A 23,959-nucleotide genomic window follows, 5' to 3' on the forward strand; every position below is an offset into this window, starting at 1 on the left:
CAATGCTGGCAAGTTGGTTCTGCTTCTTTGCATGTGAGCTCTCTCCCCGACTCTGCACCCATAGGAACCTTTCGGTATTGCCCTTTTTATCACTTTAGGAGGTGCTTTGTTGCCGGTCTCTTCATGTATTGGGAGGGGCGGTTAGTGGTCCCTTGTGATCAAGGCCCTCTTGTTTTAAAGATCTGGGACAGTCTCTTTCTGCTTCATTTGAAAAACGAGAATGAATTATGCATACAAACACTGCTTGCAAAATATAACATTCCATTCTAGCACATTAATATGTGTTAGTGTTCTGTGTACAAGGTATTCATAAACCAATATTGGGATTCCTGTGTAGAGCTTTAGATTTGAGACTTGTAAGTTACAGATTATTTTTAAAAACCATAAAAATGAGGCGAATCTGCTTCCAGTGCACTTTAGCCTGGCAGTTATTAATTAAGAACATTATAAAATACTGACTGTTTAATCTGCAAACTAGTTAAGCAAGCTCTTTGTTGTCTGGAGTGGGTCTTTAATGTTCTATGTTAGCAAGTTTAGTAGCCAATAGATTTGTTCTTGAAAGCTCATTTCAGGAGACTTTGATTTAGTGATCTTAATTTCTTTCTTCTCTGCACTGCTGTGTCCTTTTCTTTGGGTGAGTATGCTTATTATTGAAGTGCTGATTAATACTGCCTCTTGACAGAGAAGACCAAAGAACAATGTGTATCCAAGTTCTTTGGAGAAGGGAATGTTTTTAAACCACTGTTTTGTTAAAGTTGATTATCTCAATTTTTAGTTGTAATAATGGTTCTTTATATTTGAAATACTCTTTTTTTTTTTGGCAGGCAGAGTGGACAGTGAGAGAGACAGAGACAGAGAGAAAGGTCTTCCTTTGCCGTTGGTTCACCCTCCAATGGCCGCCACGGCCGGCGCGCTACAGCCAGTGCACCGTGCTGATCGGATGGCAGGAGCCAGGTACTTCTCCTGGTCTCCCATGGGGTGCAGGGCCCAAGCACTTGGGCCATCCTCCACTGCACTCCCGGGCCACAGCAGAGAGCTGGCCTGGAAGAGGGGCACCCGGGACAGAATCCGGCGCCCCGACCGGGACTAGAACCCTGTGTGCCGGCGCCGCAAGATGGAGGATTAGCCTACTGAGCCGTGGCGCTGGCCGAAATACTCTATTTCTAAGGTACAATTATTTGGAGTTCTAAAGTAAAAAATTCTAGACATATGGATTTTTTGTACTTTTCACACTTTGTTTTTATTTTAAATTGCAAAGCTAGATTTTTAAAAAGGATTTATGTATTTGAAAGACAGAATAACCGGGGGAAGGAGTTGGCGAGAGGTATCTTCTATCTGCCGGTTTACTTCCTAACCCTGTTTGGGCCAGGCTGAAGCCAGGAGCCAGGAATTCTGTCCTGGTTGTTCACATGCGTGGCAGGGACCTAAGTTCTTGGGTCATTGTCTGCCTTCCCAAGTGCATTAGCAGGAAGTTGAATTGGAAGCAGAGCAGGCGGAACTCGAACTGGCACTCTGATATGGGATGCTGGAGTTGCAATCAGTGGCTTGACATACTGTGCCACAATGACAGCTTTTTTTTTTTTTAAGCTTGCTTGCTTGCTTTCCTTCCTTTCTCTCTCTCTCTCTTTCTTTCCCTCTCTCTCCTGATTATGGATCAGCGCAGCCAATTGAGAAATAAAATAGTGGATGGAAGACCTTTCTCTTTCTCTGCCTCTCTGTGTAACTTTGACTTTCAAATAAATAGGTGGATCTTTAAAAAAAAAAAAAAACATAAAAAGAATTGACTGTACACATTTGAGTTTCCTTCTGGATTTTCTGTTTTGCTCCACTTCACCTATTCGTCCTTACTGCAGCACCACCCTGTCATGTTGACTGTAGCTTTGTTTTTTGTCTATGCCCATTGTTGTTCCTGGCTCACTAGCTTCTTCAGCATCAAATCTGTGATGTGCAGCAAAAGAAAACCCTGGAGGCTCACCACCTGTTGCTCATCTTCAGGGGTTCCCAGCCCCTCCGCATTTTACCTTTCAGAGTCATTTTCTGCCTTTTTTTTTTTTTTTTTTTTTTTTAATCTGTTCTCTGGGGCTCTTTGTTGTTTACCAGGAGGTATAGGGGTAAGTATTCTTTACCCAGCAGAGATCTCCTCTTGCCTCAAATTTCCAGTTTTTGTTAATTTTTTCACTTGATATTTGTGCTTAAACTTACCATGGATCATTTGAAGCTTCTCTCCTTCTTTCCTTCAGTGAAGTTTGGGCTTGCTGTGGTCACACAGAGCATCCTAAAGCAAGCATACTGTTCTTCCTTTTGTAGTAAACCATCATGCATTCAAGCTGTCAGTCCCTCAAAGCTGCTCTTAGCTGCTCCACTTGTTCCCAAGTATAGGCAAATCCAGTTATCCTAGCCCATTTGGGTTGCAACCAAAAAAATGGCATAAACTGGGTCACTTGTAACAACACAGAAATTGGTTGTTTACAGTTCTGGAAGCTGGGGAGTCCAGGATCAAGGTGCTGGCAGATTTGGTGTCTGTTGGGTTCACACTTTCTGGTTTATAGCTTGCAGCTTCTCACTGTGTCCTTATGTGGTGGGAGGGCTGACTTTGGTCTCTTCAGTCCTTCTGAGGGTTGATCTCATTCTCCAGGGCTCCACCATGATCTGGTCAGCTCCTAATGCTATTACTGCAAGGGCTAAGTTTCATCTTGGGGATTTTAAGGGGACACAAACGTGCGGTCCATAGTATAAGTCAAATATTTTTGTATAGTAGTTTTTACAAGATAATTCTTTTTTTCTTTTTAAGGTTTATTTATTCACTTGAAAGAGTTACACACAGGGAGAAGGAGAGGCAGAGAGAGAGAGAGAGAGGTCCTCCATCTACTGGTTCACTCCCTAATTGGCCGCAATGGCTGGAGCTGCACCTATCTGAAGCCAGGAGCTTCCTCCAGGTCTTCCCTCGCGAGTGCAGGGGCCCAAGGACTTGGGCCATCTTCTAATGCTTTCCCAGGCCATAGCAGAGAGCTAGATAGGAATTGGAGCAGCTGGAACTTGAACCGGTGCCATATGGGATACTTACACTGCAGGCAGTGGCTTTACCCGCTATGCCATAGTGCTGGCCCCAGTGTTTGGTGGCATTTTAGATAGAAGCGGATAGAAGATTGATCTTTCTCTTCTTTACCTCTGCCTTTCAAATAAACTTTTTGGAAAAAAAATAGCTGCCATTTTATTGCTGGTATTTCTGCCCGTCTCTCTTATGTCACTCTGGTTATGTCACTGCTGACTTTGCAGTTGTTAATGACTCTCACACCAAGTCTGAATCCCTTAGCATTCAGTTGGCTGAGCCCACCTGGTTTTTTAACATCCTCTCAATGCTGTCTTAGCAGGAACCACTCAGTCAGGCCAGTCTTTCCATTCTGGAAAGTCCCTGTGTCCCTGCCCTTGTGTCCTAGCTACGCTGTCCCTCTTGGTGTGAATGTACTCCCTTTTTTGTATGCATGTGTGAAGTGGAAAGAATGTGTGTTTTGAGTCAAATAGGTCCAAATTTTACCTCTTCATCTGCTGTGTGATTTAGGGTAAGTTACTTAAGCTCTCCTTATATTAGCTTCTCTATTTGTAAACATGAAGGAATAACTACTTTTTTCCCATAGGTGGTACTGAGGTTAGTTAATAATTGAAAAAGTTCCAGAAGCGACAGGAACTCAAATATAGTCTGTATTCCCTGAATTGGAATCTAAGGTCAAAGGTGAGGTTCTCTGCTAATCTCCATCTCATCATCAGTGCCCATATTTAGAAGATGCTAATAAATTGTGAACATGTGAGCACTTACTGGGTGCCATGGGTTGTGTTGAATGCCGAAGCTCACAGTGAGGCAAGTAAGGAAGACTTGGACAGGTCATTCAGATACAGTGCGGTAAGGGCTGTGGTAGACGGAGGTTCAGGCCCAGGGCTTCTCCTGGATTGGGCGGGTCGACAGGAAGGATTCCTGAAGAAGCTGTAGCTGGTGCTTGACATTTTTTTCCCCTTTAAACAGTTTCATAAGATCCACCCATTATTGTAAGTATATAATTTAATGACTTGCAGAAAATTTACAGATTTATGCATTTCCACAACCCAAATCTAATGTTTCCATTCCCCCCAAATGTGTCTGTGGGATTAATGGTGGAAGATGAGCTTGGGGAATGTTCCTGTGGCATAGAGGGTAAAGCCACTGCCTGCAGTGCCAGCATCCCATGTTGCAGCCAGTTCAAGTCCTGGCTGCTCCACTTCCAATCCAGTTCTATGCCAAGGCCTGGGAAAGCAGTAGAAGATGTCTCAAGTCTTTGGGCCCCTGCACCCACATGGAAGACCCAGAAGAAGCTCCAGGCTCCTGGCTGTGGATTGTCCCAGCACCAACCGTTGCGGCCATTTGGGGAGCGAGCCAGCAGATGAAAGACCTTTCTCTCTGCCTCTCTCTCTGCCTCTGGCACTCCGCTTTTCAAATAAATAAATAAATCTTAAAAGGAAAAAATGGAGAAGACGAGCATGAATTAGATGCAGAAACACTGAGGGAAAGTCTGGGTTCCAGGAAATAAAGACAGGGAAGTGTAAATAAAGTGATGTCCCAGGGCACTGGGCCCCAGCAGTCTTGTTTCTGGAGAGTGAAGCTGTGCTCCCTCCCGACTTGGGCTGCTGTGACTTCCTCTCTGATAGGCGACACCTCCTACCTGGTTGGACCCTGGCGCCCTGCAAACTCTCATGTCCTGTCGTCAAAATATAGGAAACCTTTAGTTACTGGAAAAATAAATGCCCTTCAGAATTAATAGCCGAAAGTTGGGCCTCATCAAGAAACACAGAATTCTGATGATGCTTATTGAGCCTTTAATGCAGGGGTGGGGAACCTTTTTTCTGCCAAGAGTCATCTGGAGTTTATAACATCATTCACGAGCCATGCAAAAGTGTCAGCTTAAAAATGAGCCTGCTATAGATTTACTGAATTTTGAGTCCCACCTGCAGTTGCTTTGGCAGGGCCAGACCAAATGATTGCATGGGCCTTATATGGCCAGTGGCCTCGACACTTCCCTCCCCTGCTTTAGTGGAACCTCCTTTTGTCTTTAGTGTTTGTACTTGTTTACAAGCAATAATGCATATTGAATAGAAACTTTACAAAATGCAAGAGTAAAAAAAATTTAGGTTACTTCTAGTTTTTAGAGTTTATATATAATTGTTATTAATATTTTTACATCTTTCATATATTTAAAATTAATATGCTATAAATAAAATTTTTCCCCACATTATTAAATATTGTCAAAATGTTATTTGTGATATTGCATAATCTTTATGAGATTATAAAATCATGGCCTGTTTATTTTTTTAAGTGACAGAGGTAATACGTGGACATGGTAAAATTCAAATTATATAGAAGATGAAATGGGGAAAAAATCTTTCTCCCTATCTTTTTAACACTTCCAACAGTTAATGCTAGTTAAATTATATATACTTTCAGAAATCAGGAGGAAAGGGGCAGTGTTGTGATACAGCAAGCTAAGTGCTGACATCACATATTGGAGTGCCAGTTCAGATCCTGACTGGCTTTAGCCTGGCCCAGCCCTAGCCCTTGTAGCCATCTGGACAGTGTACCAGCAAATGGAAGATTTCTCTCCCTCTTCCTCTCTCTCTCTCATACTGCTTTTCAAATAAATCTTAAAAAAAGAGAAAAAAAAATTGTGTGTAGGGGTGGGTGTTGTGGCATAGCAAGTTAAGCCACTGCCCGAGATACCTGCATCTCAGCAGGATGATTTGAGTCCCTGCTATTCTGCTTTTGATCTGGCTTCCTGCTAATGCACTTGGGAGGCAGCAGTGCTGCCTGGAATGGCTCAAGTGCAAGTGTGTGGGTCTCTGCCACTCATGTGGATGATCTGGATGAAGTTCCAGGCTCCTGGCACTGGCTTAGCCCAGTCCTGGCTGTTGTGGATGAACCGGTAGATGGAAGATCTGTCATTTATATTCTGTATCTCTCTGTCTCCCTTTGAGGCGAAAATAAATAAATAAACATTTTAAAAAATTGTATATAAGGCTTTATGTTCCATTATTTGGATAAACTGTAATTTAACTGATATTCCAGTGAGAGCCACTTAGGTTATTTTGGTTTTGCTACAGTGCTGCAATGAATATTTTCACAAATATGCCTTTGTATTCTTGTAACAGTGTATCTGAAGGATAATTTCCTAAAAGAATAATTCCTGAATCAGAGAGTAGCTTGCCAGATTACTTTTCAAAATATTGTGCTAATTTTTATTTCCACATTAGTAGTCTAGTGAGTCCCTGTTTCCTCCTTTCCTTACCAAAAATGGATCCTATGTGCTGAAGTTGAGCCTTGTTTTCATATGCATATTCCTCACTTTCTCCTGAACTCCAGTTCAGTCTTTCATCCAGTACTCTTGATTTGTATCTGTTTACATTGACTTGTTAGACTTTTTCATCTTTTTAAAGAAATTAGCTATCACAATTTGCAGGTTTTTTTTTTCCACATTTGCTTGTCTTTTCACATTGATTATGGTTAGATTGCCAGATTTGTCACTTATGGCCTATGGGTTTCTTTAAATCAAAAAATATCCATAAGATGAAAAAATACCTTAAAGAGAAAAAGTAGTATTTCAGATGAATGCATGATGAAACTAAAGAGGAATAAGAGCTAATCCAAGTGAATTTAAAACAAAGCCAGGACATCGAATAATGACATTTTGGTCAATGGTGGGCCACATGCAGTGACGGCCCACAAAGATTATGTTGCCTAGTTATGTTGTAGCTGTCTTAGTTTAAGCGCACTGTGATGGTCACAGGACAAACTCTCCTGATGACACCTCTCTTAGGATGGATCCCTGTGGGTAAGTGATGCATCACCGCGTTTTGTAGCCCTTCTGTCTCAAGAGGAAAAGAAGCAGGCTAATTTTGAACTCTGACTCCTTTGTAGTCTGTTGTAGTGAAACTATTTTGTGTATAATTTAGGATTGGTTAAATGAGGGTTCCTTTCTTTCAGTGTAATTACAGTGCAAAATATAAGTTGTCAATCCATGAACTTACTGAATGCAACATAGAACTACAGTGAATGATCTCTATGTGCATTGTTAAGTATACCATTTTAGCTAATGTAAACTTTAGTTATGAACGAACTGTTCATACAGTTACATGTGTAGTCTTTCTAATGTAATATTCATAGTTGTTCATCACTGAAGGAAAAATAGTCATTTTCTGTTGGATAGCAATCAAAATGAAACCCTTACAATGGTGAGTTGTTTTTAACAAGAGCTATTTTGTTTTAAGAGAGCTCCAACTCTGATTATCATTTGGTTTATTTTTTTAATAGTGAAGATGCTGGCAGGCTTGGTTCTGAGGACTGGAATGGGTGAGGCATGGAATGCCTGGAGATAACAAAAGGAAAGAGTACTTCTAAGAGGGGGTTGTGGAGAGAACACTTTTTGGTTTCTAAGTGCAGGATTAAGTGCTGTGCGGTGTGTATTGTGTTTGTACCCTTTGGTTGCTGTTGTGACTGCTGTGTTTTTTCTCCCTGTGCAGGTGTAATGGACAGGTAACACAGAGCACCTCATCCCTTCCTCGTCAGGCGGCAGCATGACCGAGTGCTTCCTGCCCCCCACCAGCAGCCCCAGTGAGCACCGCAGGGCAGAGCATGGCAGCGGGCTGACCCGGACCCCCAGCTCGGAAGAGATCAGCCCCACCAAGTTTCCTGGACTATACCGCACGGGAGAGCCCTCCCCTCCCCATGATATCCTCCACGAGCCTCCCGACATCGTGTCTGATGATGAGAAAGACCATGGCAAGAAAAAAGGGAAATTTAAGAAAAAGGAAAAAAGGAGTAAGTGTTGGTTTCCTCTGTGCTTAGATCTGTTTTACATAAACTTCTGCCCTAATCATGTGCTCCAGCGGCTTTCTGGAAATAGGTCTGTCCAGGCAAAGACTCGCATTTGATGTTTTCTCTTCCTTATTTTTCAGGGTCTCAGTGTTTGTATACTAGAGTTGTGTGTTAGGGTCTCAGTCTCATCAGTAAAATGTTGAAAATTTCCAGAACTGGGAGAAGTTTTCCAGTGGATTTTTTCTTAAAAGTGATCGTTTAAAATAATGTATAAAAAGTAGGAACTGGAATTTTGCCCTGACAGCATCACACTTGCTTGGGTAGGATGTGTTGGAACAGTGAAAGGAGCAGTTGTTCCTGGTCTGAAGCAAATGCTGTGATGCATTCCATTTATAGGTCCTATGCAGGAGGGAGGAGGAATCATTTAAACCTAGCTCTTTAGTGTGTTAAAAACAAACAAGGTGAGTTATCTTAATTACTTTTTGCTTTGCTTTGGGTTTCGTGGTCTTTTTAAGTTAATTTGTTTTTAAAGCATGACACACAGGGCACACAAATTGTATACAACCTTATGAATGAAAACACCTCTATTCCCACTTCAGGGGTCTGGAAATAGGGAGTTTCCAGCACCCTAGAAAGTCCTTTGTACTGCTCCTTTGAGGGGAATCCCCTGCCCCTCCCAGAACTTGTGTCATTATAGATTGAGGATGCCTGATTTTGAACTCACATGACTTATTGTGTTGTTAGATTCATTCATGTTATTCCACATGGCAGTAATGGTTTTTTGTTTTTGTTTTTGGCTAGTAGTGTTTCAGTGCATTAATATGTTAGAATATGTTCATCCAGGCCGGCTCCGCGGCTCACTAGGCTAATCCTCCGCCTGCGGTGCCGGCACCCTGGGTTCTAGTCCCTGTTGGGGCACTGGATTCTGTCCCGGTTGCTCCTCTTCCTGTCCAGCTCTCTGCTGTGGCCTGGGAAGGCAGTGGAGGATGGCCCAAGTCCTTGGGCCCTGTACCTGCATGGGAGACCAGGAGGAGGCACCTGGCTCCTGCCTTCAGATCGGCGCAGCGCCGGCCGTGGCAGCCACTTGAGGGGTGAACCAATGGAAAAGGAAGGCCTTTCTCTCTGTCTCTCTCTCTCACTGTCTAACTCTGCCTGTCAAAAAAATAAAAAAATAATAATAAAAAATTTAAAAAAATGCTCATCCATTCTGCTGTATTGGTTATTTTGATTGTTTTCAGTTTTGATTATGATGAATAGTGCTTCTGTGGATATTGTCATTCGTGTCGTTTGGGTATGTGTTTATGCATTGCTGTGTGTATGCCCAGGCATAGAATTGCTGCCTCTTAGGCTGTGTGTGTATTTCAGCTTCAGCAGATCGTGCAAAAACGGTTTTACACAGTGTATGGAAATTCCAATTCTATGAGGGCGTTTTTTCTTTATGATTTTTGCCATTGAGGTTGGTGTGGGTGGGGTTTGTGTCATTTAGAATAACTTATGAAATACTTTAATCTTTAGCTTATAAAGTAACTAGCTAAGGAAAAAACTAGTTACAGATACTAAAAAACAACCAGAGCAAACTCTGGCAAGGCTGATGCATTATTAAAGCAACTGGTTACTTTGCAGTCTGTGAGAACCAGAGATTTTGATGCAGGGAAGGGGTAAGGTGGGGGCCAGGGAGAACCAGTGCATTTTGCCATCAGTCAGAAGTGAGGGAAAATCCTGGGTCAGCCCTTGAGTGGATGGATTGCTGTATTGACTGGACTGGTTCTTGCTGCAGTCTCCAGAAAGAACTTAACAGCTCGTAACAGGAAAGCGAAGTGTGGTAGGGGAATAATTGGGAGCACATAAACAGTAGTGCTGTTTGTCATGCTTTGAGGCTGCCTCAGGTTACAGGCACCAAAAAGGAAACGTCTTGTCCAAGTGCAGCAGTTAGTATGTGAGTAGACAGGATCCACATGAGGGAAGAATGCTCTGTTTTATATAAGTATTAGTTCCACTGGTCCTCTGGGACCAGTGTTTATATTTGTTGTGCTAATGTGAATTGAATCACTTAGCTCACAGATGAAAGCAGTAAGGATAACTGCGGTCTGTTTGTCGTCCTCTTGTGGTCAGGCGATGTCACCGCAACGCCTCTTTTTCAGCTGAGAAGAAACCCATTTCATTGCTGGGCGGGCCTGTAGGGGACTGGTGGGTGATTTGCCAAGCTGTGCAGCTAGAGCCAGGTGGCACCTGTTTTGGTTCTGATTTAGAAAGCACACGAGCAGTCTACCGTTAAACAGACGTGTAATTTGTGCGCTCCACGTTTCTTTGGCAGCTGAAGGCTATGCTGCCTTTCAGGAAGATAGCTCTGGAGATGAAGCCGAGAGTCCTTCCAAGATGAAGAGGTCCAAGGGAATCCATGTTTTCAAGAAGCCCAGCTTTTCTAAAAAGAAGGAGAAGGATTTTAAAATAAAAGAGAAACCCAAAGAAGAAAAGCACAAAGAAGAAAAACATAAAGAGAAAAAGTCAAAAGACTTGACAGCTGCTGATGTCGTTAAACAGTGGAAGGAAAAGAAAAAAAAGAAAAAGCCCATTCAGGAGCCAGAGGTGCCTCAGGTTGACGTTCCGAGTCTCAAGCCCATTTTCGGAATTCCCTTGGCTGACGCCGTGGAGAGGACCATGATGTATGACGGCGTCCGGCTGCCAGCCGTGTTCCGGGAGTGTGTAGATTATGTAGAGAAGTACGGCATGAAGTGTGAGGGCATCTACAGAGTTTCAGGTATTGGGGCCATGCACGTTGCTTGGTGGCTTTTACAAATTAACTTCATTTGCATTTTCCAAAGGCAGGAAAGATATCACTTGTGGGGAAAACTGGCTTGGGTCATAAGCCCTATTTATTTTCTGGATCCTTCCATTTGCACAGAAGTACTCCTCTCACTACTGTTTTGGCGATTTGGTGATCTGGTTTTTTAATGATGCTTCCTTCCAGCAGGGAGATTGACACCTGAGTGGCTTATGGCCAAAGTGAAGCATGTGAGCAGTGCCACTTAACAGGGCTGTGCTCAGTGCTGCCTTTCTCCTTACCGCTTCATTCGTTAGGCGGAGGCTTGGCGGCACTGTGGACGCGTTCAGCAGGGAGGAAGGCAGGGAGATCTGTGGGAAGGAGACTCGATAGTCAATGATAGTAACAAGGTTCACGTCCTGAGCTCCACTGAGAGGCATGCAGGGCTGTTTTCTGAGCGGGTAGGCCCCAGGACGTGTGCCTCTGGTAGCCTTGGGAGGCTGTTGCATATGGTAGTGAAATCGATTTTCCATTGATCTGCGTCTCATGTATATGAAAATTTAAATTTCATGCTTGGCAAGAATGTGTTTCAGATTGGGTATCTAAAATTAAGCACGATGCATAATTTTTAAAAGTAAAAATGTTTATTCCTTAGAAAACAGGACGGCTTTTGTACTGGTACAGGAGGAAAGTCCTGACCCATGGCAGTGTTGTGTCCCCAGTCATTACATTCCCATCATTTGATTTCTTGGTACAACATCAACTTCGCTTGGAGATTTATAAAATCAGTTGTTGGTCACACAGATGTTCATGATGAGTTCAGTCAGCACACCTTTGGAGTGTATATACATAGAAAGAGAGAGAGAGAGAGAGATTAGGCTTCGTTTTCCCATTTACTTGGGAAGGTAATCTTATGCTTGAGTTTTGTTGAGAGAGGGTAAACTTTTTTTTAAAAATTTTATTTAAGGTATAGTTTCCTGTATTTCATATGTACAGCTTTAGGAACACAGTGATATTTCTTATCCTACCCTCCCTCCTGCCAGGATAGGCATTTTTGTTAATTAGGAAAACTTATACAACCTGTAGATAACATGCTACGCTATTTTGGTTAAAAGGCTGTCATTTTATAGAAGATAAAATGAAATAGACATTGAATTGAATTTTTAATAAGTTTTTAAAAATTATTGTTTGAGAGACAGAGAGAGAGAGAGACAAAGAACTCCTATCTGCTGGTTCACTCCCCAGATAAATGTCTACAGTGGCCAAGGCTAGGGCAGGGTTGGAGCCAGGAGCCAGAGATGGAATCCAGGTCTTCCACATAGGTGGCAGGGACCCAATTACTTGAGCCATCACTGCTGCCAGAGTTTGTATTAGCAGGAAACTGGGGTCAGGATCAGAGGTGAGAATTGAACCTAGGTACTCCGATGTGATACAAAGGAGTCTTCAGTGACATCTTAACTGTTAAACCAAAAGCCTACCCCTGATTTTGAATTTATATCTCCCTAGCATTACATGAAATTAACATTTAAATGAATTTGATAATTTGATTTATGTTGTGTTGATTTTTAAAGGTTTAACAATAACATGTGCTGCTTCCCTTCATATGATCTTGATAAACATAAAGGTATTTTGTTTTGGTGAAAGTTTCTCCAGCTTTGTTCAAAGAATTCTTTCCCCTTGGACCTGTTTTTGATATTTACACTTTTATGGCGATTCAGAGCTGCAGAATCCTTCTCTGGTCTAAAAGCATTCAAACAGCTATTGCTGTCAACCCCTGGGGACTGAGCTCTTGCCACAGTGGGTTTTGTATTTCTTCTTGAAACCGAGGAGGTGCGCTACTGCTAGGGTCCTCACTTTTCTTTTTGAATGTTAGAATAATCGGGGCTGGTGCTGTAATGCAATGGGTTAAAGCCCCAGCCTGCAGCACCAACATCCCATATGGGTACCGATTCAAGTACTGGCTGCTCCACTCCAATCCAGCGCTCTGCTATGGCCTAGAGAAGCAGTAGAAGATGGCCCAACTCCTTGGGCCCCTGCAACCAAGTGGGAGACCCGGAAGAAGCTCTTGGCTCCTGGCTTCAGATCAGCTCAGCTCTGACCGTTGCAGTCATTTGGGGAGTGAACCAGTAGATGGAAGAGATCACTCTCGCTCTGGCTCTACCTCTCTCTGTCTTTCAAATAAATAAAATATTTAAAAAAAAATAATGGTCATTTTGCTAGAGATATTTGGTTTTTCACTTATTTATACATTAGCTCCAATTTTATTTTCATTTTATTTGAAAGGCAGAGAAGCAGAGAGCAAGAGTCAGAGATTTTTGATTTGCTGGTTCACTTACCAAATGCCTACAACAGCTGGAGCTGGGCTAGGCAGAGGCTGTGTACCCTTGACTCAGTTTGGGTTTTCCCATGTGGGTGGCAGGGACCCAGCTACTTAAGCCATCACCATTGCCTCCAGGGTGTGCGTTAGCAGGAAGCTGGAATCAGAAGCAAAGCTGGGACTCAAACCCAGGTACTCTAGTAGGGTATGCCGCCTCAAATGCTTGCCTCTTAATTCAGATTTTAAAACTAATATGAGAGACAGTTTCACTGGTTTTATATATTTTCCGTGTCCACGTTTAATTATATCTTTTACATTAAGATATGTCTTTAAACTCACTCACTCTCTTTGGAGTGTCCAGTTTGTAGAATGCAAACATTTTGATAATTTCAGAGTAACAAGAAACCAAATACACACACTTGTGCAATTTGCTGGGTAGGTGTTGTAGGGGGGAAAGGTAAATATCAACAAAGTGTATTCACGGGGAGGGTACTACAAAAAGTTTGTGGAAATGAAGTTTAAGGATGGTGCAAGTTTTTCATGATCTTTTGGAAGATCTCGCCTATATGAGAGAGGGAATTTTCATCAAGAATTGTTCATCACATTTTACTACATTGCCATAAATGTAAGAAAACAGGGTTATTTTCTAACTTTCTCAAAGATTATGCAACAATAAGATTCATATTGCTATTGCTTTTATGTTTGTCAGTGTGTGCAAGTAACAGATTTATTGTAATACCATTAAGAGATTTTCATGTAGGATAAGAAATGCCAAAACCCAAATGTAAGTATTTTATTTAAGGTGATGTTCACTGTTAGAAACTCTCAGCCTTAATTTCAGGCTAGTCCCAAATAACTGGTCTAAAGTATTAAAAATCAGAAAAAGTTACTTAGTACTCATTTGAGCAGTCACTGCCAGTAAATTATAATGAAGACTATAGTCTTTTTTTTTTTTTTTTTAAAGAATTATTTATTTTTTTGAGAGGCAGAAGTAGAGGGGGAGGGGGAGGTCTTGTCTTCCATCTGGTGGTTCACTCCCCAGATGGCTGCAATGGCCGGAGCTGTGCCTGTTGGGAGCCAGGAGCTTCTTCCGAGTCTCCCACACAGGTGCAGGAGCCCAAGGATTTGGGCCATTACTGCCTTCCCAGGCCATACCAGAGAGCTGGATCAGAAATGGAGCAGCTGGGATTTGAACCATTGTCCATATGGAATGCTGGCACTGCGGATGGCGGCCACAGTGCTGGCCCCAAAGACATAATGTTTGAAAAGTATTCACTTTGTGTTAAGAGTTTCTTACTGTCCAACGAGAAAAGTAAAACAATTTGACTTTGGAAACCAAAACTTCATCTAATTTTTTTTGAAACACAAACTTAAAACTTTTTTTGTTCCAGTTCTGTTCAGATTAACACTGAAAGAATTCTAAATTTAAAGTAAAAATTAGATGGAGATTATTGGATAATTCTGAGTTTGTTTAGGCAGCTAACTCACCTTTCACATTTACAGTATAATTTTTACGTATAAAAAAATTTACCCACAAATTTGGGAATGTTTTCATGTGCACTGAGTTTCATCTTGTGTTGTCAGTCATGTGGCTAGTTAGAAAAAACAGTTGTCTGCCTAAATAGCGCAAGACTTGTGCCTAGATTGTAGTTTAATTTTTCCCTAATTTTTTACCTAACTACCTTTTAAGTTAAGATTTTTTTTCCTTCCTGAATCCTTTGATATATTTGCTTAAAATATGTCTGTGATTGCTGTGAATATTTTTTCGGCTATCATGTGGCTTTTGGTTAAATTTACCCTCAAAGTGTGGTCTTTTACAGGGCTATATTTGCAGAGGAATTGTCTGAGCCTCATGCAGATAAAAAATTCACAGTGAGAGGTTTGTTATTGGTCAGGCAGGTGCTCAGATCTTTCCAGCTGGGGTGGGTGTAGTGGCTGAGAAAGCTGTGTATTTGATTTGCTTTTCTTGGTATTCTCTCTCCTCAATTATTTGAATGTTTCAAGGAATTAAATCAAAGGTAGATGAGCTAAAAGCAGCCTACGACCGAGAGGAGTCTCCAAACTTGGAAGAATATGAGCCCAATACTGTCGCCAGTTTGCTGAAGCAGTATTTACGAGACCTTCCAGAGAATCTGCTTACCAAAGAGCTAATGCCCCGATTTGAAGAGGCCTGTGGGAGGACCAGTGAGGGTGAGAAAGTGCAGGAGTTCCAGCGCCTGCTCAAGGAGCTGCCGGAGTGTAACCACCTTCTGATTTCCTGGCTCATCGTGCACATGGACCATGTCATTGCCAAGGAGCTGGAGACCAAGATGAACATACAGAACATCTCCATAGTGCTCAGCCCAACTGTCCAGGTACGAGTTCCTCTCTCCACTGCCCCCGCTGGGCCTGGGGAGGTGGAGACATTTGCTGTTGCTGAGTCGCCATGAGAACCTGGCAGCCAGAGCGGGTACATATGGTGTAGCTTGATTACAGCTCTTTTTTTTCTTCACGCCATCAGTGGTGTGGACAGGGAAGGTCATGAGCCCCTCTATGAGATGAGGACCGTGCCGTTCTTCCCAGGGGGTTAGCACCCAGTTCCCAGTGACTGGTCACGGTGGAGGGGGAGCCAGTGGTTCCTGCAGTTACAGAGCTCATTTACATAATTCAGAGGGTTCCGTCATTTCATCAGAGCATTACTGCTTCATGAATACAAACATGGGTCAAACTCAGGCACAGAGGGGCCTGTCACTAATTTGTTTCGTCAAGGATTTGAGCCGAGGGTTTCATTTCTGAAAGAGGAGTCTACAGAGACATAGGATAGGCTCTTCACCTGAGGAAGTGCCCTCTGGGAAACTGTCCTTTTACAACGTAAGCACCTGACCGTCCTTTAGTGCAGCTCTGTTGCTGCTGGCATACGGTGTGTATTTTCCTTTGATTAGACTTGCTGATACTTTACCCAGGCCGAGAAAAAGACCCGGGTCGTAGGCTTTGTCTTAATCCACTTTTGACCATAGCACATTTTCTCAGGATCTGCCATTGCAAATGAAATCCTCATTAACTTCTTGATCAAATAAGTGAATGTTGGACTCCTTGGTGCCCAACTCACTGTTGTACAAGTGTGGTTTTTTTACTGATTGGTGTATTTTGGATACCAAATGTTCCTCAAATTTCAATTTGATCATTTGTGTTAGGGTTTTAGGATCTGTTAAATGTCACATTGTTACATAATATTACTATAATATTATGACAGTGTCATAGAAGGGTCAAACTGTTGTAAATTATATTAATTTTCCAGCAGTCTCCTGTCCTGGTCTAGCATGTGATCATCATGTTAGGTTGCTGCTGTGGTGTGCCCAGGAGGCCTTCCTGTCTGGAGGGAGGGCTCAGCCTCAACAGCTGTGCACCTGCAATGCTCTCACTTTCCTCCTCCACCTCAGTAGATGCACTCGTGATTATCAAAAGAACTCAAAATAGGGGTGGGTGTTCGGCCTAGTGGTTACGCTGCTGTTTGGGACACCCTAATCTCACATTATAGTGCCAGCTCTGTTCCCTTTTGCAGCTTCCTGCTAGTGCATCTCTGGGAAGCAGCAGTACTTGAGTACCTGAAACCCACATGGGAGACCTCAGTTGAGTTCTCAGCCTCTGGTCTCAGCCCTGGCTGGGCCATTGTGGGCATTTGTGGAGGGAACCAGCAGAGAAGAGCACTCTATCTGTCTCTCTTTTGCCGCTAAAAAAAAAAAAAATTTTTTTTTTAGAAAGGTCTCAAACTGAAAACTAAAAACATAAGGTTCTTTAAAAAAATCAGTTAATATTGTAGTGATAGAAAACAACAAATAGCTTTCAGTGTCTGCTTCATTTTCTTGGCTTTTTAAAAATTCCTTCAATTCCTTTGGTGCTTGAGTACATGATTTAACATGGATTTTGCCTTTTTCTCCTTGAATTGGCCATTAATTAGCGAAGCCTTCCTTGTCACTCCTGAGGAGGACTTCTTCTTTTTTGTTTTTCTTTTTATTTGAAAGAGTGACAGTGACAGTGGTAGGGAGACAGAGAGTGAGTGTGTTTTCATCTGCTGGTTCACTCCCTGAATGCCTGCAGACAGCCAGAGCTGAGCCAGGCCCAAACCAGGAGCCATCCCAGTCTCCCACGCGGTTGCAGAAACCAAATATTTGGGCCATCATCTGCTGCTTCCCAGGTGCATCAGTAGGAAATTGGATCAGAAAGGGAGGTAGGACTTGATCCCATGTGTTCTGCCATGGGATGTGGGCATCCCAAGTGGTGCCTAACCCACTGCACCACAACAGCCCATCTTGAAGATAATTGTCATTCACTGTGTGACAGACACAAATGGAAGTAAAATGACAATTTTAATTGTTTTTCTACAAGTCTTTTTGTTTTCCTCCTAGATCAGCAATCGTGTCCTGTATGTGCTTTTCACACATGTGCAAGAGCTCTTTGGAAATGTGGTGCTGAAGCAAGTGACGAAACCTCTGCGGTGGTCTAACATGGCCACGATGCCCACACTGCCGGAGACCCAGGCGGGCATCAAAGAGGAGATCAGGAGACAGGTTTGCACCCTTGCCTCGCCCCTTGCCCTCCAGCCTGCCTTTATGCCGGCTGCTGAGGGGGAGGGTCAGCTCTTGTTTGTTCATCTATTTACTTATTATCAGGCATGTCTTCATGGCACACTGAAGTCAGAAATTTCTATCTTGCACTGTTTCATGTCAAATAAGTCAGGATATCATGGTGGAAAGAGCACAGGTTTTGGATACAAAAGGCTGGGCTTTAAATTCCTGCTCTGCTCCTAGTTAGCTAACTTGCTTCGTCTCTTATGGTCTTGGTGTTCTCACTTGACTGATGTGAAGCATATTGAATATGAGATAATGCATGAAAAGGGCTCAGCACACTAGTACACAGCACCAAAGTGTTTGCTTATCTGGACGAGGTTGCTCTCATTTAGTCATGTCTTAAAGATAAGAATACGGAAAGTCAGGGGAGGTGAGAAAACTTTAGCACATGATTACTAAGCTGTAGAACCAAGACTTGAGTCTAAATCTTAGACTTTTCCACTTGTGACTTAGCTGTAAGAAACTGTGCTGTGAGACAGGCACCGCTTGGGTATTCTCTGTCAGAGTGCCTGGGATCCGGTCCTACCTCCACTTCCAACCCAGCTTCCTACTAGTGCACCTGGGAGGCAGTCAATGATGACCCAAGTACTTGGATTCCTGCTACCCACATAGGAGGCTCAGATGGAGTTCCTGGCTCCTTGCTTTTGACACTACCCTGCCATGGCTGTTGTGGGCATTTGAGGAGTAAACCAGTGTATGGAAGTTCTCTGTCTCTCCCCCTCTCTCTTGTCACTCTGCCTTTCAAATAGGTAATTTTAAAAAAAATTTTTTTTAAGTTATTATTTATTTTTTTTTGAGTGATAGTGTTAACAGACAGAGAGAGGGAGAAACAGAGAGAAAAGTCCTGCATCCCCTGGTTTGCTCCCTAAATAAATGGCCACAAAGGCTGGAGCTGGGCAGATCCAAAGGCAGGAGCCGGAGCTTCTTCGCAGTCTCCCACATGGGTGCAAGGGCCCAAGCACTTGGGCCATCTTCTACTGCTTTCCCAGGCCATAGCAGGAAGCTGAATTGGAAGAGGAGCAGCCAGGACACGAACCCAGAACCCATATGGGATGCTGGCACCACAGGCAGAGGCTTAGCCTACTGTGCTACAGTGCTGACCCCTAAATAAATAATCTTTAAAAAACACAGGAAAAAAATGCCATGCTGTGTGTGTGTGTGTGTGTGTGTGTGAGAGAGAGAGAGAGAGAGAGAGAGAAATTGAATAAGAAATTCAAGACTAAATAAGAAATGTGTTTTTATTTACTTGCATGCATATCATCAAATCTCTGCTTGCCTCTCTTCCCTTATCTGCCCTGAACTTCCATTCCTTACTAGTTGATGATGTAGGAGTGAGGGTGTGAATTAGCTCCTACTGAATCAATGTACATTAATGACTGAGAACCTAATTCTCAGGCAAAACAAGTAAGAATGATTTTTTCAGTTATATCCTTGAGAAGATCATTAGTGCCATTATTTCCGTCCTTTAACAATAAGTGAAAATAGTTGAATCTACATCTTTAGAAATCACGATTTTTTAAAGTAAGACATTGGATACTGCTCATTGTGTGTTATTGTTTTCTAGGAGTTTCTTTTGAATTGTTTACATCGAGATCTGCAGGGTGGGATAAAGGATTTGTCTAAAGAAGAGAGATTATGGGAAGTACAAAGAATTCTGACAGCCCTCAAAAGAAAACTGAGAGAAGCTAAAAGACAAGTGAGTTATATTTTAGTACTTTGTGCTTATAGTAAAATATTAAAGAACTGTGCCATTTGTTTTAAAATACAACGTAAGCATGGTTCCTGACGCTCCCTAGTGGGAAATTTACTCAGGCGTTGCTAGTTCTGGATGACTCCTTCAGAACGGTGTCGGATGTTTCATTTTGTGGAGAAAGATCTTCATGAAGAAGGGGGTTTTACTAGAAGGTGTGTTGTCGTTTCCTCCTTGCTTGTACCTCTGAACAAGCTTTCCAACGCTGAGAAGGCCGGATGGTCAGGCATCGTCCGAGATGGACGGCAGGGCAGCGGAGAGGATTGCCGGGAGGGCTTCTGTTCACTTAGCTCCTGGCGCAATGGCAGTACACACGGGCCCCTCATCTCCCTCTAGTATGGGTTGCTTGGTCCCAGAACTGTGAATGTACCAGTAACCCCACAGCTCAAATCTCAGTCTCTGCACTGTCTTACCACCCATGTACAGATTCAGCAGCAACATCCTGTGAATTGGTGCAGGGTCTGTGGGCAGCAGATTTACTGAGCATGGGAGTGGTTGCTGTTGCGTTTGGGCTAATAGTCAAAGGCGGCCGAGTACTTGGGTTGTTCTGAGGATAGAGATTTGTACCTGTGTGGAGGATGTCTTGTCAGAGGGGGCTGTCTCCCTTTGCTGTCAGACCACAGCCAACACAGAAGACCTCTGTGATCTCAGAAGCTGGGGGCTTTTCCTCCAAGCACCAGCTGGCGTCCTCTGATTCAGTGCAGTCTGGCTCTGCTGATCTGGAGACAGCCACACCCAAGGCTGAGGGCTGCGACCCCACGGCCGCCCCCTTCAGATGCCAGCTGCAAGCTCCTCCCCAGCTTTGATGAATTTGCTCAGGTGGCTCACAGAACTCAGGGAAGCACGCTGCGCAGTTTGTTATTAAGGATGCCACAGAGCGGACAGATGAAGAGATGAGTGGGACACAGAATGGGAGAAAGGGCCCAGAGCTTCCACGCCCCCTCCTGGCACCGCTAAGAACCTCCATGCACCCCCACGAATTCAGCCTCCAGAACCATGTCGTCTGGGGTTGGTATGGGTTCTCTGTTGAACAGGCACGGGAGCTGATGGGGAACTGAGCAAGGATGATACACACATGGCAGATAAGCACATGCAAAGATGCTCAACATCGTTAGTCTTTAAGAAAACACAACTTAAAAGCACCATGAGAGGACACTGTACAATAACTAGAGTGGCTAAAACTGAAAGTACCAAGTGTGAGTAAGAATATGAGGTAACGGGAGCTCTCCTATGTCAGTCCTGGTAATGCGAAATGGTATGGCCACTCTGGAAGCCAGTTTGGCAGTTTGTTGTAAAGGTAAACATACATGAGTTACTGTGTGACCCAGCAATTCTACTCCAAGGTATTTATTCAAGAGAAAATAGCCTACACCCTCACAAAGCCCTTGTGAAATGCTCTTAGCAGTTCTAACAGCTAAAAACTAGAAAGAACCCAGATGGCCTGTTTGAGCTGGTCAGTGTGTAAACAAATTGGGATATTACCAGGTAATTACTGATATAGCCAACAAAATAGATGGCTCAGAAAAGCATTGTGTTCGGCAAAAGAAGACAGATGAAAAAGCCTATTTAGTGGTTGATCCATTTCTGTGAAACTCAAGGAAAGGAGACCCTGTAAGTAGTGCAAAGCAGGTCAGTGGTTGCTAGGAGCCAGCAGCTGGAGGAGGAGCCCCAGGGGCTCATGGGTGATAGGAAAGTTCTATAGCAGATGGTGGTGGTGATTCCTCAACTGTGTATATTTATCAGAACTGAATTGTACATTGAACATTGCTACCCCTGGCACCTCCACCCTGCAGAGTATGGCAGAAGGCAATTTGTGTGGAAGATAGGCACATTAGCCAGAATTGAACATGCGCCACAATGCAACCATGAACTAATGACCCCGTATTAAGTTCCCAGCCCAGTTGAAAAATATCCATTCATTGAGGTGGAAGGAGGAGGAAGAGCCTGGCTGGGTGTTAATGTGCATCTGTTGAATATGTCTTACCTACATACTAACTAGTTCCTTTTCCGTTTCTCTTACTGGACAGGAGTGTGAAACCAAGATTGCACAAGAGATAGCCAGCCTTTCAAAAGAGGATGTTTCCAAAGAAGAAATGAATGAAAACGAAGAAGTTATAAATATTCTCCTTGCCCAGGTAAACTGAACTGTTTTTCTGTTATTTGCCAAGTCTTAATGGCCATTTAAAATTAGAATTTGGAGTGGGTGTTTTGGTGGAACACGTTGGGCTGCCACTTGAGTGTCTGTATCCCATATCAGAGTACCTGGGATCAAGTCCCACCTCTGACCCTGCTTCTGATCCAGCTTCCTGCTGGTGCACCTGAGAGGCAGCAAGTGATGGCTGCTGGCTCCCTGCTCCCCACAAGAGAGACCCTGATGGAGTTCTTGGATTCTGGCTTCAGCTGGCCCAGCCCTGGCTGTTGCAAGCATCGGGGGAGAAAGCTAGTGGATAGAAGATGTTTCTCTTTGTCTCTGTCTTTCTTGTTCTGCCTTTCATATGAATAAAAATAAATGAATAATTAAAAAAATACAATTTGAGGGCGCCGGCATTTGATGTAGTAGTTAAGGTACTGCTTGGGACACCTGCGTGCCATATCAGCGCACCTGGGTTTGGGTCCTGGCTCTGCGCAGAGTCCAGCTTCTTACTGCTGTGGACCTGGGGGGCGGCAGGGATGGATGGAGCCTCACACGCAGGAGACCTGGATTGAGTTCCTGCTCCCCGGCATTTGGAGAGTGAACCAGTGGATGGGAGATCTCTGTCTCTTTCTGCTATTCAGATAGAATAAATAAATACATTTAAAAAATTATAATTTGAGAACCTCAGCTACTTTTAGCCAAAATTGTAAAATAATTTAGAGAAACTAGGCCTGTTGTATTTAGTCCTTCCTTTATGTTGTGTTTGCTAAAACGTTCAACTATAGAGAAAGAAACTGCCTAGTACTGTTTTGTACCAGGCATTGTTTTAAGTTCTTTAATCTCTTTATTTTTATTTTTATTTTTTGACAGGCAGAGTGGACAGTGAGAGAGAGAGACAGAGAGAAAGGTCTTCCTTTGCTGTTGGTTCACCCTCCAATGGCTGCCGCGGCTGGCGCGCTGCGGCCGGCGCCCCGCGCTGATCCGAAGGCAGGAGCCAGGTGCTTTTCCTGGTCTCCCATGGGGTGCAGGGCCCAAGCACTTGGGCCATCCTCCACTGCACTCCCTGGCCACAGCAGAGAGCTGGCCTGGAAGAGGGGCAACCGGGACAGAATCCGGCGCCCTGACTGGGACTAGAACCCAGTGTGCCGGTGCCTCAAGGCAGAGGATTAGCCTAGTGAGCCACGGCGCTGGCCTCTTTAATCTCTTTTAATCTACATCCAGGTCTGAGTTACGAGTTTTCTTAATAATACTCATATTTTCATTGCAAATGAAAATCAGTTGTCTTCTTATCCCTTAAATATCTCTTGAATATCTGCCATGTGAGAGGGTCTTCATAAAGTTTGTGGAAATGATATTTTGGAAAAAATGCATGGATTTAAATTTGTTTTGGCACCAAAATTGTCTTTTTTCTTTTTTTTGTTTTAAAGATTTATTTATTTTATTTGAAAGAGTTACACAGAGAGAAAGAGAGGCAGAGAGAGAGAGAGAGAGAGGTCTTCCATCTGCTGGTTCACTCTCCAGATGACTACAAAGGCTGGAGCTGTGCTGATTCGAAGCCAGGAGCCAGGAGCTTCTTTTGGGTCTCCCATGTGGGTGCAGGGGCCCAAGCACTTGGGCCATCTTCTTCTGCCTTCCCAGGCCAAAGCAGAGAGCTGGATTGGAAGTGGAGCAGCCGTGTCTTGAACCAGTGCCCATATGGGATGCCGGCACTGCAGGTGGCAGCTTTACCCACTACACCACAGCGCCGGCCCCAATAAAGTGTCTTTTAATCCTGCTTCCCACGAACCTTTCGGAGGGCCGTGATATTCCAGGCAGTGACAAGGGTGTGCTGCTGGCTTTCTACCTGACCGTCTCAAGTTAGCCTTCCCTTCCCCTGGTCTAGAGTCCCTGGAGTTTAACCAGGAAGGAGTGCGGTTCAAGCCCCGACCACATAGTAGGGGTGTGTGTGTGGCCCTGTCCCCCACTGCCTAGTCTGACCAGTTGCATCATGGGCATGCCGAGGGGTAGAGGAGACACCTGGGAAATGCCCCTGGTTCCCTCTGAGAGGGAGGGCTTTGCAGTGCTTGCTGGCCACCAGAGTTGTGGCACACAGCCGTGGTGTCTTTGCAGACGGACCACAGGACCTTCCCGCACGGGCCCGTGCTCCCGGGCTGTGTGGCCTGCGTGTGCTGTTCTCTGGGTGGGAGGCCCCTCGGGCTTGGGCAGTGGGGGTTTTAGCAGTCGTTTTCCTCAGACCTGTGGCCCCGTGCATCTGAGAAGGGCGTGTTCTGTTGCAGTTCGGTGTTGGCTGGGGAGGCTGGTGCGTGTGGCGAGGACACATCTCGGCCACCTCCCTGCCTTCACTCTGATCTCCTTAGTGCTGACACTGGCAGGCAGCCGCACGCGACTCCTGGATCCTTCTTTTCCTGGCGACACCGTCGAAGCCACTGGCAACCCAGACAGACCTGCCTTCTCCACAAAGCACTTCCTGTGCCTCGAGCTCCACCTTTGTCCCCTGGAGCCTCGCCAGGTCACGGGGCTGCTGTGTGCCATCTGATTGGGCATCTGTGTACTGCG

At 44.0% G+C, this 23,959-nt stretch overlaps 1 protein-coding gene across 2 annotated transcripts in view; it reads left to right on the top strand.

The window, feature by feature from the left end:
* The window catches only part of RALBP1 (ralA binding protein 1), a 44,690-nt gene that overhangs the window by 16,704 nt on the left and 4,027 nt on the right, over positions 1–23,959 (top strand). Inside the window, exons 2-7 of one of the 2 annotated variants that reach the window (XM_008261040.4) lie at positions 7,540–7,837; positions 10,149–10,592; positions 14,917–15,266; positions 17,298–17,459; positions 19,084–19,215; positions 21,297–21,404. In XM_008261040.4, the coding sequence (XP_008259262.2) occupies positions 7,594–7,837; positions 10,149–10,592; positions 14,917–15,266; positions 17,298–17,459; positions 19,084–19,215; positions 21,297–21,404 (1,440 nt within the window). In that variant the 5' untranslated portion in view covers positions 7,540–7,593. The remainder of the gene's footprint in view (positions 1–7,539; positions 7,838–10,148; positions 10,593–14,916; positions 15,267–17,297; positions 17,460–19,083; positions 19,216–21,296; positions 21,405–23,959) is intronic. The other variant, XM_051852157.2, reaches the window with a different exon arrangement.

Source organism: Oryctolagus cuniculus, chromosome 10 (assembly GCF_964237555.1).
Source record: "Oryctolagus cuniculus chromosome 10, mOryCun1.1, whole genome shotgun sequence".
In the NCBI taxonomy this organism is placed as follows: domain Eukaryota; kingdom Metazoa; phylum Chordata; class Mammalia; order Lagomorpha; family Leporidae; genus Oryctolagus; species Oryctolagus cuniculus.